This window comes from Chelonia mydas, chromosome 2, assembly GCF_015237465.2.
Source record: "Chelonia mydas isolate rCheMyd1 chromosome 2, rCheMyd1.pri.v2, whole genome shotgun sequence".
Lineage (NCBI taxonomy): Eukaryota > Metazoa > Chordata > Testudines > Cheloniidae > Chelonia > Chelonia mydas.
The window spans coordinates 9,130,991-9,146,041 of NC_057850.1; the positions used below are offsets into that span (position 1 = coordinate 9,130,991).

General features: G+C 51.3%; 1 protein-coding gene across 10 annotated transcripts in view; it reads left to right on the plus strand.

Moving 5' to 3' along the window:
- Nucleotides 1-14,425, plus strand: part of PTP4A3 (protein tyrosine phosphatase 4A3) — a 168,421-nt gene extending 153,996 nt beyond the window's left edge. For all 10 annotated transcript variants that reach the window (XM_037891918.2, XM_037891925.2, XM_037891917.2 and 7 more), the window contains 3 exons: nt 509-639; nt 2,861-2,935; nt 4,955-14,425. In XM_037891918.2, the coding sequence (XP_037747846.1) occupies nt 509-639; nt 2,861-2,935; nt 4,955-5,072 (324 nt within the window). In that variant the 3' untranslated portion in view covers nt 5,073-14,425. The remainder of the gene's footprint in view (nt 1-508; nt 640-2,860; nt 2,936-4,954) is intronic.
- Nucleotides 14,426-15,051: the final 626 nt, after the last annotated feature.

The following is a 15,051-nucleotide window of genomic DNA, read 5'->3' on the forward strand; positions in this document are numbered from 1 at the left end:
GCAGCCCCACCCCTGCGAGGCTAGAAATAATCATAGCTACTCTGACCCAGTCCTTCTCTTGAGTAGATCTCCATGTGCTTTACAAAGGAGCTCAGTATCATTATCCCTTTTTTACAGATGGGGAAACTGAGTCACAGAGGTGCCTCTCCCAAGGTCACCCAGCAGGTCAGGGGCAGAGCTAGGAATAGAACCCAATTCGTCTGAGTCCCAGTCCAGTTCTCTGTCCACGAGGTCACACTGTCTGGTAGTAATCCATAGCAATGTGTCTGTCCTACAGCTGAGCAAACCGAGTCACAGAGAGAGGTAAAGCATCTCAGACGGGAACAGCCCAGTTCTCCTTCTGTTGTAGGGAGGATGCTGTGCTTTAGAAATACAGCCCTGGGGAGATGGGAGATTGGCGGAAGCTTCAAGTGCCTTCCTCTCCACTGTGTTGGTTTGTAAGATTCTGACTTTATGTATCTATTGCTAACTGCTCTCCCTCCCCTTCCCCCACCTGCCCTTCCATTAGGACTGGCCCTTTGACGACGGCGCTCCTCCCCCCAGCAAAATAGTGGAAGACTGGCTCAACTTGCTGAAAACCAAGTTCTGCGAAGACCCTGGCTGCTGCGTGGCAGTTCACTGTGTGGCTGGCCTGGGCCGGTAAGTGAGGGCTCGAAAGGAGCTAGGAGCTGCCCTTAGGAAGGACAGCTAGATTTAAATATCTTGTTAAAGGGAGATGTCTCCTGTTACAACTAACTGCTAAGTCCCTTGGAGCTTACTGAGCTGCAGAGAAGGTAAATTCTCCCTCTTTTTCCCAGCTCTTCCTTTGTGCAGTTGGCAGGGCTGTTTGTATCATCAGGCCATGCTTGATGGGACTCATCTTGGCCTCTGTATTGTCGGGCCCCTTCTTGTTTGGGGAGGGTCTTCCATGCAGCCACACAGGATGGGGACAAAACTCTTTTAACAAGAAAATGGGATTGTAAAAGTTCCAATGCTGGCAGGAGAAGCCAGGCCAGGCTAGAGAGATGAGATGGGGGAGGTCAAATCTTTTATTGGACCAACTTCTGTTGGGGAAAGAGACAAACCTTCGAACGACTCAAGCTTGAAAGTTTGTCTCTTTCCCCAACAGAAGTTGGTCCAATAAAAGATCTGACCTCCCCCGTCCTGTCTCACTAGTATCCTGGGACTGACACAGTTACAACAGCACTGCACACAACAACGGAAGAGAGCTTAACTCCTTAGGGGTTTTTATAAACACCCTGGATTTCAGCTCGACAGCCTCGCTCTCTAAGGGGGGAGGTGTGATCTAGAGAGCGTCCCTGGGGAGCAGCTGGGCCTCACACGTGTCCTCAGTGCAAGTTACCTAAAGCAGCTGTGGCCAGGCCGAGCAGGGGGTGTGTGTGTGTGTCAATGAGCAGTCTCCAGTCCTCAGCTGAAGCAGATTAGGATAGAATCAGAGAAGGATCCTGATTCAGCAAACCACTGAAGTACATCCCATTGAAGTCCATGGGATTTAAACTTGTGCTGAAGCACGGAGGGGCCAGATTGGATAGTGGGGAAGGGGCTGGGACTCTTCTGAGCTCTGCCTACGAGTCCCCATGATGAGAGATCGCTCACCGCAGGTGTGCAAAATAGGAACTATGCTGGGCTCTTTGAGCTTGGCTTCCCCTCCACGGGAGTTGACCGTACCCATGGGCTCTCCCTGGCTTCTCAGTTTGGGTGGCTAAATAAATACAATGGTGGCAGCTCCCAGATGCCACCCACTTGGCTTTAATGGGAATTGGGCATTTGAATCCATGAGGTAGCTTTGAAGATCACAGCCCAACACCCCATGGTCTGGCTGGGTGGCGTGCATAACAGCTGTTCATTTTGCTCACTCCATTGCTTATTAAATCCCTTTAAGGTACCTGGGGAAGGAAAGGCAGGCACTACATAAATCAGTGACCTGGCCAAAACTGGGCAGGCTAAAGAGAGTGGTGACTTTATACCTCTTCCCTGTATTTAGAGATGTGATCTGTCATTCCCTTGCAGGGCTTCTCGATCCTGGTCCCTGCCTGGGAACGAATCTCTCTTTAGGTTTAAAACCCGCCCCAGAAACAAAGCAGGATTCCAAGTGCAGATTGTCACACAGTCGTCTGCAACAGCTTTTAATATGCTCTTGGAATCGTGTATCATTCACATACTGGAGTGTCACAACGACCTAGGTTGTATTAAGGTCTGTCATGTAAACGTGGCTTGTAAAATCTCCCCCCTGTTAAAACTAGAAGCCCCTTTTCAGACACTTCGTATCTAGTCCACTTCGGTCTGGTTTGGTTTTTGTTTGTTTTATGGTTTGTTTGGTTTTTTTCCTTTATTAATCTACTTGCAAATCATTTGCCAAATTCCTCTGAAATCAAAGCTGTGTTTTATAGGGAGAGCAGTAGACAGGTGAAAGCTCTGTCCTCTCTTTATTTTATCCTCCTTGCTTTAAAAGGAGCATCGTTTCTCTAGGCATGGATACGCTGCGCCTCAGAGCTCCAACCTTGAGTTAATTTTTGTGGCCAAACGACAAAGCCTGAAACCCAGAATTTATGTGGTGGGAAATGGCAGTGAACACGCCACTGTAACTATGCTGCTGGGGTTTGCTCTGGGAACCTATTGTAGGAGAAGCTGGATGCAAGTGTGTCTGTTTCTGTGTGATCTCTGCGTGCTGTATAACCCGTTGATTTTGTGTGTGCACTCATGGTGCTGTGGGTTTAGCGTGGGGGGGATTGTTGATGTGATGACAGTAGGTTTGGGAAGAGTCCATGAGTTTTTCGGTGTTTTTTGTTCAAGGCTCTTATCACTGTTGGCATTTCTTTAATTAAAGCAGGAAGTGACTCCTCTTGTAATTACTTTCCAGAGCTCCTGTTCTCGTAGCCCTGGCTCTGATTGAGAGCGGGATGAAGTATGAAGATGCCATTCAGTTCATCAGACAGTAAGTGGCCTGGAATAAACCCCTCCACTGTGTGCCAAGCAGCAAATTGACAGTGTAAAATATCCAGAGTGACATGGCGCTCTTGCTGCTCCGTGCTGGCGTGCCCCAGGGAATACATCGCCGGTGCTCATGAGAGGGGCAAGTCCTGTTTCAGAGCCGCACCGGGGGGCCGGGAGAGCATGAACTTGTGAACTCCTCTGAGCGGCTGGGTGGAAGCAGGGTGAAATAACCTTCAGAGACTTGCTTTATCTTCCCCTGAACTGGCAGGAGATGGAGAAAATGAGTCTCACACGCCTGGTAGCTGCATAGAGAGGGAATGAAGCCTGTCATCCTCCTAGCTCTAAATTAGACCCCATCTTCATATAAAAACAAACCTGGTGCTATATTTTTGTTTGCTTCCCCCCCGCGGCTGGCCTGTGCTCCATGGGTCGAGCTGTCTGTCGGGAGTCTGTGTGTGTAAATCGGTAGCCAGAGCTGAGCAGATCCAGCCCACTTTTTTTGCTGCTCATCATCAGTTGCTGTTTCCCCAGCTATGTTGGTGGTTGTGGGCCAGAGGGATCAGGGAATAATTAGTCGGCTAAACTCCTAGTGACCTATTAATGCAGACTTCATTCTGGAGTTCTGAGCAGTTCATTAGCAGAGCTCGGATCCCCCAGGCAAAGGGCTGCGCCTTCAGCTCTGCTGCATTGACAGGTACTCGGTAAATGTAACAAAGATTGCAGAGGTCCTGGGCAGTGAAATAACTAAATGCTAAAGAGAAGGAAGGAAGGAGACGAATGGATAAGTTGATTTCTAGACCAACAATCATCTTAATCAGAAGGCAGGCGCGGAAAGCAGCGAGGATCATGCACTGTGTGTGTGTGTGTGTGTGTGTGTAAGAAGTTGACCAAACTCGCACGTGCTGTGACTGGTTGGTTTTTTTTTCATGACAGTCGTTTCTATTTAGCCAGTCTGCAGGGCAGGGGCAGTGGGTCGGGCTGTATGGATCTCTGGCGTTCTTCGCTCCTGGGAACTCCACTCTTGACCATTCTGTTGGTCATAAGTCAGCGTAGGCTATCGTAGACCTTTCTCATAGCTGATACTTGCTGTTAGCCACTGTTTCTATATTTGTCTACGATCCCACTCTAGTCTTCGTAATATATTCTGGTCCATGCCCTGCAGCTCCCATTTAGGACTGCAAATATGGGGATTATTCTCTTTCCCCTTTCTCTGACGCCAGCTATGACTGCAGGAGGGAGAGAGGTTTTCCATGAACACCAAGTATGTCAGTCTCTGTCTGTGGTCTGATCCCCAGTTCCTGCCCCAGAGGATGAGTCCCACTCAGCTATTTCTGCTCAGGCTCCTCCTTCAGGCGCACTCCATTTTCATTGGAAAGGTTTCGTTGTGTATGTAGAACAGAGCAATTCAAAATGGAGGGGTAAATCGGGGACTAGCAATAGAAGAGCCAATTAGCAGAGCCAGCCTCGTGTTCTCCATAGTCTGTTATCGGTATTAGCCCAGTTTTAAATGCCCCAGAGCCAAGAGGTTCCCACCGTTTCCTTGGGAGAGGCTAATCCACAGTCTATTAGATCTCCCTGCTAGGGCACTGTTCAGCCTAAATTTCCCTCTGCTTAACTTCAGCCTGCGGGAGTTCGCTCCATCCCATATTTCTTGACTCCCCAGGTAACAGGGTTAGTGCAGCTGCAGACACGCAGGCCTCCTGCAGTCAAAGTTGGATTTGCTGCACAGCTGAGTGCAAGAGGGAGGACAGGGGAGAAATGCAGCTTTTAGGAACTTGCCCTCTGGCTTCACTAATTGAGCAGCGACCTCTCTGGCTTCGAGCTCCCAGCCTGGGAGGTGCGGGATGTGTCCCCCAAGGCCTCTATGGCCACTTGCTGGCCATTGGGCCTGTTAGTCTTCCAGGGTTCTGTTGCCTGGACACCGAGAGATGAGCAGGAGGCAGAGAGTGCCGGGGTGCAGGGCTGGTTCTCGGACGCTCCCCAGCCTTGGAGCACTAATGGCTTTCTCTTTGTGTTCCAGGAAGCGCAGAGGAGCCATCAACAGCAAGCAGCTAATGTACTTGGAAAAATACCGGCCAAAGCAGAGACTCCGATTCAAGGACCCTCACAACCACAAGAACAAATGCTGCATCATGTAACCTCAGCAACCTCTTGCCAAAACACACGCACAGACACACACATGCGGGCACGCAGGGTCGGACGGTGGAGTTGCGGGGAGCTTGGACAAAGTGGCACTGACCTTTCTTTGTAAATGGGGCGCTTTCTCTTTAAAAAATCGCTGCACCCCTGGCCAGCTAAGGTCGAGGAGGGAAGATGGTTAGGCATCTCGCTCCTGGTTTTAATGGACAGAGAATTAGCCCATCATTCCTCCCACCCCAAAAAATCTCCCTTCCCCCTCCTCACCCCTTCCCCACCTGCAGGCGGAGCTTGAGTTGATCTGAATTCTTTGCACTGAGAGTGAAAACCATCTGAACCCACCTGCAGGAAGAGATCTGTCTATGCTGTGCTGCCCTGGGGAAGGGTTGCGGGAGGGAAAGCTGCAGAGAATTCGCCTGCTGCCTGGCGTGTGACAGCCGCAGTCTGGCGCTGTGTCAAATACGCTGTGTCGGGCCAGCCCCTTCCACTGGGTTTGCTGGATCGGGGGTTAGGACATGCTCTGAGGTTGGGTTTCCTCTCTGGTGACAGACATTCTTCCCTCTCTCTTCTCTCTGTGCTGCTCTTCATTAGGGCAGCACTGTTACGTGTCCCAGTGGGGCACGTAGGATCCAGAGCAAGTGGGTTGTTTTATTTCCCTAAAGGGCTTCAGTAGAGCTGGCTCCAGTCAGTCACCTGGGGCAGGGTGTTGTTGAGGGAGGAGACGGCACTGTACAAACGCCGCTCCCTGGCTGAATTCCAGCCCTGCGCTGAACATCCCCCGTGTGTCTCGTGGGACCTTAACTCCCCAGCAGAGAACTCGGTTCATTCAGATCTCAAGGGCTCTCTTCCCCCCCCGCAGCTACCTCCCTCCTTTGCCTGAAAAGAACCTGGCCCAAGAGTTCCTTTTCTCCTTCTGAAATCAAATGGTCTTCTTTTGGGGGAGTGGGTTGTACACGGGGGTGACGGGGTGTGGGAATGGAAGGGGAACGCGTTGCTGGGGCCAGTAAAGGGTCTTCTAGCTGGGAGGAGAGGGGCTTAGGTGTGGATGCTAGCCCGCTGTTGGACAGGTGCATCCCAGAGCATATTCACACCCTCCAAATACAGACTCCGGGACTGGGTTGGTGCCGGGGCTGACAGGGAGGGAGAAGGGGCAGCCGGACAATTTGATGTCACAGAGGCGAAGCATGCGAGGGAATTGGGAGTATGTGAAGTTTCGGTCTCATTCTTGGATCGTAGGAGTTTCCCGTCTGGCTCAGCGTTAGTGTAACTAGCCAGGATCTGCTTGTTTCACCTTGAAAGCCACCGCCTGGCTGGAAGACTGAGCAGCTTCCTACATCAAGCGAACCCCAGGAGAGCACAAGGGGGCGGGTGGTGATATTGCTCTTGAAATTTGTCATCTTTTCCCTTCTGTCTGGGTCTGATCTTCCCCTTGGCACAGCGTCTGCTGCAGCAGCTTCCCGTTCGGGTAGCCAGCCCTCCACGGTGACATCCACCTTTGGCCATGACCCGTGGCTGGGGTTAGATACCACTGCCTTCGGGGAAACAACATGCAAGGGGCTAAGAGATGTTGGGTTCTCTCCAGATTGCTGCAGTGTAACCCCAGGCTCCCCCAGCGGCTTGGGGAAATGAGCTGAGATCCTCTCCTTTGACACACATGGCCTGCATAAGTGCATTACCCAGGAAAGGGGAGCACCTCGGTTACAGAAGGAGGCCAGTCCAGCGAAGCGGTGACTCCAGAACTCTGCTTTGGCAGAGATGCCCAGATTTGTAGGGGGACCGGGGATTGGGCCTCCGCAGAAAGGCACTACTATTCTGTCTTACCCCTTCCTCCATTCTAAGGAATCCAGGGGAGAGCAAATGGCCGGTCTTCTCCTGGACTGCAGGTGTCAGTTTCCCTATAGCACTGCCCACGTGTGTCCTGTCACCTCTGACCTCTTTATTAAATGCACAAGCTTTACAAAATGGGAAGATGTTTAATGTGCTGCTTGTGTGATGATAGGAACGGGTGCTGCCGTGGGCAGCGTTTGGCTCGGATGCCGCTGCTGAGGGCTAGCAGGCAGAGCACACAGCAAGTGCCCACAATCACAGCTCCATCATACACTTCCCCTGTGGCTTGTGCCCATCACGTCACGTGTGTGTGTGTCCGTGTCCCGAAAGAGGAGATGAGAGGGGCTGGGAGGATGGATGCAAAGCGCCAAGCAGCCATTGAGTGTTAGGGGAGTGCTATGTGGTGGTATCCTCCAGGAAGCTGCCCCGCTAGTCTGCATGAAAGTCGCTGGGGTTCTAGGTTTGGAGAGGGGCTAGGAAAGGCCAATCTCTTGCATGCAGGTCCTGTGGGGGGGAAGAATTAAGAAATTCTTCCTCCAAATCCTGCATCCATTTCTAAGGGCTCTCTGCTACACCGTGTGTGGAGGGGAGCCTGTGCCTGAAGAAAGGGGAGATTCCATGTGGGCAGCCTGCTCTGATTGGAAGGGGCAGGCGAGATGGGCACATCCAAACAGGTGCCACTTGCTTCTGACCCAGTGCCCCTGGGCTTGGGGAGTGCAGTGCTCCCCCTTGGGCATGGGGAGGGAGAACAGCTTGGAAACCCCTGGAGTCTTCCCTTCTCTATATGGCTCCCTTCTGTATTGGGAAGAATAGGGCCCCGTGTTTCTTCACTGGTGGTGAGGACTGGCATGGCCCGTGCCATTGCTTTTCCCTGTGGCTGTGCATTTCTCCGAGCCCAGAACAAGGCTCCTTTAAAGGAGCCAGGCTCAGAAATCACCCACTGCCGGTTTGCTTTTCCCTAACCACCAGCCAATTGGGGAAGGGGGTCTCTAAAGGGATTTCAGTGACACTTCTCAGAGATGCAGCCCCAGGGAAGGGTTTTTCCCTCCTTCCCAGCCCCGTGGCTGTTCCAGGTTCTGCCATGAGCTGGCCTACCCTACATTATCTCCCCTGCCCCCAATATGCAGGAACTAGCGATTGTTTAAAACTGGGGCGCGGGAAGCAGCCACCTTCCCTTGTGGCAGACGAATCTGCAATGCAAGGAGTGTTTGTGGGGGAGGGAGATGCGGGAACACCATCCACGGGATCTCTGGGTTGCCACTGCACATGTTTTGTTGCGGGGTCCGGTGAACCTAGCGGTAGGGAGTTCTCCACCCAGCAGCTGTCCTGAGTCGCTCTCTGAGCATGCCCAGGCGCTGCCGAGGACGCTTTGCACGGCCCGCGGATGCTCCCTGCTGTTTAAGGCCATGTGACATGGAAGATGGCCGATTTCCACCCTCCCCGCTGTGCGGTGGAGAATGGAACGTGCTGGCCCGGTGTGAGCGCGGCTTCAGCGGTGCTGCACTAGCTCAAGCCCTCTGCATGGGTCAGTCCGAGAGGAGAGGTCATGCCTCTTCCGCTGTCCCCTCTAACTTTGGGGGCAAGCTTGGGGGTACGGGCGCAAATTGCCCTCCCTCCGCCCCGTACACTGCTGTATGCTTCCCAGTTTGTCAGTGCTATCGGCTTTGACCTCGCCTGGGTTCCAGCTCAGGATCTCTGTAAGCAGGCGCCTCCTTGTCGGGCATTCGAAGCGTGGATGGGCTCAGCAATTCATCTTCCCCAGCCCAGCCCAAAACCTCTACTGCTGCCCTGCAGCCAGCAGTAAAGATGGTGCCCTCCAGTCTAGAAAGAGGCACTGATGCCAGAAGTACTCCAAGCAAAACAGCCTGCAAGGTCACCCGTGCCCTGGGCGTGCTTCAAACTCCTCCTCGGAGTCGGCGCCTGGCTTGGCTTTGGAATCTGCCTTGACGTGCTCCACGGCAGCGCAACCCATTGACCCTGCACACACCCTCCCCCAAGTGAAATCCTTAACGCAGGCACGCTGGAGCATGGGTGTGTGTAAACACATGGCGACAATTACATCATAAACACCGCTGGGTGTGCTTATGGGGCGGCTGTCCAGTGGCAGAACTGACGTATTTAAACACCCATCACAACATGCTTTTTAAAATGTTTTCTTCTTGCAAGGGCAGGAATTAACGGATGAAAAATGGAACATATTTGCCTTCCATGAATCCTCTGGCCTTTCTTCTCTCATCAGCTCCATTTCCAAGCACTGCAGGGCACTGCAGCTCGTGTATCGAGGAACAGGGGCTGGAAGTCCCCGCCAAGGGAGAGAAGAATATAAACTTCCCCCCTCCTGAGCAGAACACAAAGAAATGGTGAGAAAAGATCCACAGTGCAAAACCTTCCTTCCGGGGAAGCCAACCTAAGTTGTTCATGCTTATTGCGTCCCGAATTGGAAATGTAGCCCATGTGTGCGGGCCCACTCACCTGCCGTGCTGGCCAAGCACAAAGCCATGAATGGAAAGGACTCGGCCCTCCTGCGTAATTCGTGAGTGTAACTCATCATTGTAGAATCTTCCATGACTATCCTGTGGGGATCATAAATGGGGATTAGAAATGCTGATTTCATCTGCGCCTTGTCAGTAATAGAAACGTAGGACAGAACCTATTCACATGGATGGACCCAGATGATCAACAGTGATCTTGAGTGGCTCTGCTTTTGAGGTGCCCAGCCTGAGCTGCCTTAGAGGGGCCTTGACCTCCAAAAAGTGCTGACGATCAGGCACCATTGAAAGTCTCAAATTCTGGGCCCCTAAAACTAGACAGTCACCAGCCACTCCTGCAAATCTGTGCCCTGCAGCTTCCCGTCTGATCTCGTGAAGAAGGCTTTATAGATTCTTCCGGCATCTGCCAAGGAACCCGTGTAGGTTTAATGACTCCATGCTGCATAACTTATTCGCAAACCGTCTCCGGTGCTGCCTCTCCTCTACCCCAAACGCCACCTCCTGAGTCACAGCCGGCGCTTCACAGGATGCTCACGCTGAGGCCAAGCCCAAGGGGTTGGTTAGTCGCGTTATTCCCCCAGCTGGTGCCGTGCGCTGCTGGGAGACTGTGGTGACCTCGGGTCTGCACCACACTGAGCAATCAGCCACTTTCACAGTGCCCCTGAGCAGGGCTGTGTTTCTGTGCCAGCAGCTCGTCTCTCATCTGCCTCCGGATCTTGGCAGGAATCTCCCACAAGGTCTCTGCCGTTAGATGGAAGTGAGACGACACTGAGGTACTGTCTGTCTAGATAGTATAGAGTAAGAGCGCTCTCGCCAGCCCTGTCTTTGATTTGCTACCAGGATCCTCCATGCTAGGGGATACACTTCTCCACACAAAGGAGCTCCTTAAATTCGCATGGCGACATCCACGGTGGTTCTCCACTGTCAGAATCCAGGGCCCAGAAATCCCCATCTTGGTTTAACCTGACATTAGCGGGTGCTCTACAAATCCGCGCAGGGTAGGAGAGAGTAGTGTGTTGCTGAGTATCAGAGAGGTTAGAGATGGGACAGACCTGCTGCAGCAGTAGCCCGGAGGGGATTAAGTTTGGTGTTTAACTGATCCAGATTGGATGCTCCGTTTCTCTCTGGTTTACTCCTGTAGCATTTATTTGCAGGCGTTCACAAAAGATGCTGTCGCCACTGGGGATTTGCACTGTGATTGTAGGTTCTCCTAACTTCTGCCCCATGTCCTAGGAGTACATACATCTCCACCCAGCCCATCCCCTGCTCTCTGTGGGACACCCACCCAGCTCCCATGAACTCCCTTGGCGTTTCTGCTCCAGTCCACTTCACTAGCACGTTTCACCTGGGCAAGAAGCCAGCACAATAGGGGACTGGGCGGGGGTGGGGGGGAAGCATGGAGGAGAAGGGTGTCAATCGTGAACTGCTGTTGCAGTCCGTGGCAGCAGGATTGTGCCCAAGGAGCCCTTGGCAGGTTGGGACAGGAACAGGGATCTTGGTGGATGTATCATGAGTTCCTTTAGAGGGCTGCAAAGTTAACCCCCGTCAGTGCTGCTTTGGTCCAGGGGTGGTGGGAGGGTGCTCTTGGCCAAAATGCCTGGAGTGTCTCCATACACCCCCAGATCACAGCAGGCTGCAGCCATGTTGCTGCCCTAGTACAATCCATGTACCCTGCTGATAAATCCTCTTTTCCATCACGACGGGCCTGCGAGAATACTGCACCCTGTAGCTTTCTCGCCCTCCCCTCCTGACCCTAATCCTCAGGGTAACGGCACTGCAGCCCAGGATGAGCAGGGATGTGCATCGGCACGAGCGCTTAGGGCATTCAGTGTGGATCGGTGGCACGGCATAGTGCAGAGTGGCAATGGGTTCGGGTCTGGTACGCTCCTCGGGGGGGAGTGAGAGAGCTCCGCCTGGTTCGGTTGTGGGAGCCCCTTTGTGCCGCCCCCACCCCCATGAAGAGTTCAGAGATTGAAACAAGTGGCTCTTGTCTGTACTGTGGGGTGGGATCTGAACTCGGGGGGCGTTCTCTTTGGAGGGGGCTGGATGGGGACAAGTCACAGGATAAATCAGAATCAATTCCATTGGCATCATGGAGCGTGTAGAACTGATGTGACAGGAGACCGCTGTCTCCGCCTTGCTTTGAAGATTGGTATTGTGAACTCCCTCTGAAGGCCTCTGTGTGTTAAAATGGTGCCCAGTTTTCCAGGTCACTGCAAAACCACGCCCCCCTTAGCTGCTGTCATTGGTTTTTGATGGACACCTCTCTCCTGGGACGGAACTTGTTACCTCCTTTTGCTGAGTGTTGTTCTGTGTACGAGACCCCGATGGTTTTGGTCAGGGAGCGGGGAGGGTTCTCATGTCTCAGGCTCTCAGCTGATTAAGAAGGGTCAGTCCAGCAGAAGTTCTCTGAGGAAATCTTTGTGGCTGCACAGTCATTACTTGCAAGTTAAAGCGCTTGAGTGGAGCACAGCTGGGGGTGGGAGGGAGGGTGGGGAATACCTGTACAGAAAAGGGATGGAGTCTTAAAGATGCAGTTTTAAAGCCTGGGGTTAGGATTGTCTAGATGGGGCTAACAAAATCAAGCAGAAAAAGTGCTCAGATTTTCCTCAAAAAGAACCGGAGGACTTGTGGCACCTTAGAGACTAACAAATTTATTTGAGCATAAGCTTTCGTGAGCTACATGCATCCGATGAAGTGAGCTGTAGCTCACGAAAGCTTATGCTCAAATACATTTGTTAGTCTCTAAGGTGCCACAAGTCCTCCTGTTCTTTTTGCACATACAGACTAACATGGCTGCTACTCTGAAACCAGATTTTCCTGTTTATCTCTAACATTTGCCACCATTTCTGGCTAGTAGCGACAGTTTATGACGGCCAACCAGAGCAATATCTCCCCCCACACACACACGGAACGGATGAGAGGATCTGCCGTTTCTCCTTCTCACCCCTGACATTGCTGCATCATTTCAGTGGCTTGATTCAAAGCTGGACTGTCTTTGCCTTGCCCCTCGCGCGTGCGGCATTTCAGCAGTTGCACGGGTCTGGATAGAGCTTGTTTGCTTGTGACTTCCCCCCACCAGCTCCTTGGCTGAGTCATTCCTCATGATGACCCGCAAAAAAGGGGGGAAAAAACAGCTTTGTGCCTTTTTGTGCTTCGTGGTCCAAGATTTCCAAATGTGGGTGTCGAAAGGGAGGCTCCTAAACTCATTTTTAGGCAGCTAAAATGAAAGGGGCCTGGTTTTTTCAGAAGGGCTGAGCAGCCATCCTCTCGCTGTGTTCGGTGGGTGCTGAGCACTTTCCCTCTGGACGGAGGAGCCTGACTTGAGGTTCCAACTTCTGAACAGCTTGGCCGCGAAGTGTTTTCAAAGGCAGTAGAAAAGGCCTGACATGTTGGGATTTTTCCTGCTGTGTCCACCCTTTCTTCCTGGGAGGTTCCCCAGACAATTGGAAAGCAAGCAGGTTTCAGATACTGGAGGCATCATAACCATGAAATGAGGCTTGCTGGATGGTGGAAGTGATTTATATTCGTGTTTGGTTTTGCTAACCCTTGTTTCTATCAAATGCCCAACAAACTCTTGGAAGAAGAGATTTCGTAGTTAAAGAATTGTCCTTAATTGAAGTGGCCAGGGCATCAAGACCGTCCCCGAACCGCTTCTCTGGATCATCCCAGCAAAACTAGGGCAAAACCTGATTGACATTCCTGAAGTTTCAAATAAAAAACAAACAACAGGAGAGATAAATATTTCATGTCTCCTTTGTCTATCATAAGGAAGAAAAAAAAAAAAAGACACAAACTGAGCTGTAGGCAGCATAGACCATATCCTTCTTCCCTTCCCTGTAAAATGAATTCTCTTAAATATTTAAATTCCTACCACTGACACTGCTCCAAACCCTAGCATGTATTTCGGACACTCAGCGTGATCGCTATAAACAGGCACACTGTGGCCAGCATCTGAAGAACCTTTGTGCTATTCATGAAGGAGAGGAATTGTCTCACTGAGCTTGAGTGGGGGTGGGAAATATTAACCCGGGGGGGGGGGCGCATTTCCTGTGTGTGTTTTACAATGTTTTGGCTTAAAATGATCATGTTTTCCCTTCTGTTCTCAATGCTTTGTGATTAAAAAAAAAAAAATAGAAAATACTGAAAGGTGACAGTGGTGAGGAGTGTGAAATACCCGCGTAAATGGCCACTTTTTCACCTGAGGTTTGTTTCTACCTATTTAAAGATTGTGTTATTGGTAAATTATGTTATGGGTTTTGAGATAAAGCCACCACCTCCATGCTTGGGCTGAAGGAGCTTTCAGCAACAGGGTTATTACCGTTAGTCAATTTGGGAAGAGGCAGGGTCTCGTCTGTCGAAACAAAATGAGGGTGAAGTTGCTTTATTTTTCAAAACTGACACAAGGAAGCAAAAGGAAGATCCTTTTTTAAACTGCAGTTTACAAGTTCTTCTATCCCGTTTGCGTCTAACCACTTGGCTACATAGGCAGCTTCAGCTTTTGGTCTTCTTATGGATACTGTCTGGTGAGGCAAGAATTCGCCCGGTGTCTTTGCTCAGTGTGGGGCCATGGGACATTGGGCATCACATTTTCAAGCATATAACCAACATTCTTAGGGGTTTTTTTAAGTCTTCTGCTTTACTTTAGATAATATTCTCCCGAAAGAAGTCTTGATTTCCCAGCTGTTTCTTTCTCGGCAACAAAGAACTGTATATACTTTTCCTTTTAATCTCCATGGGCAATCTTAGTAGTATGTAGATTAAGCCCAACGACTTTTTTGGTCTGAGCCATAGCTAAATTATTATATCCAGTGCTTTTATACCAGACAGCATCACTCGGGTTATGCAGATGAGGTATAGGATCTTGACACTTTATAACCTTTTTTAAAAGAAAAGTCTGTTTACTTATGTCTTGTGTAAAATTGTATGCCTTTTAGTAATCACTTTTTTGAGTTTTATGAAATTCCTAAAGTGGATTAAGGGGGTTTTGCCTCCAGCAACAACAGCAAAATAAAAATAAAAGGGTTCACTGTTTTGTACATTGTGTTGTGGACTTTTCTTCAGTGTTCACCTTCGAGCTTTTGCAGATCACGTGCTCTGCGTTCAAGCTTACGTTAGGCACGGCTTGTGTTAGGGGGGTGCTTAGGGGACGTCTACGCGGCAGCAAGTCTCAGAACGTGGCTCGACAGACTCAGGCTCACAGGGCTCAGGCTACTGCATTGAAAATCGCCCTGTAGTCCTGGCTTGGGCTGGAGCTTTGGCTCTGAAGCCTCCGGAGCTTCAGACCCTGAAGTCTACATCAGTGTTCCCTCTAATTTTTCCCACGCATCTGCAGAATGAATTTTTGTTATGTGCACCAATATGGAGGTGATATGTGGCACATCGCCTCCATATTGGGGTGCAAAACAAAATTCATGTGGTGGGGGTGGGGCCGAGGGGTTTGGAGTGTGGGGCGGGCTCAGGGCTGGGGCAGGGAGTTGGGGTGTGGAGGTGCAGGCTCGGGTGGGGCTGGGGATGAGGGGCTCGGGGCTGGGGTGTGGGGGGGTGAGGGCTCCGGCTGGGGGTGGGGGCTCTGGGGTGGGGCCAGGGATCTGGGGTTTGGGGTGCAGGCTGCCCCAGGGCTATGGCAGGGAGAGAGGACTCCTCCCAGCTCGCTCTCCCCACA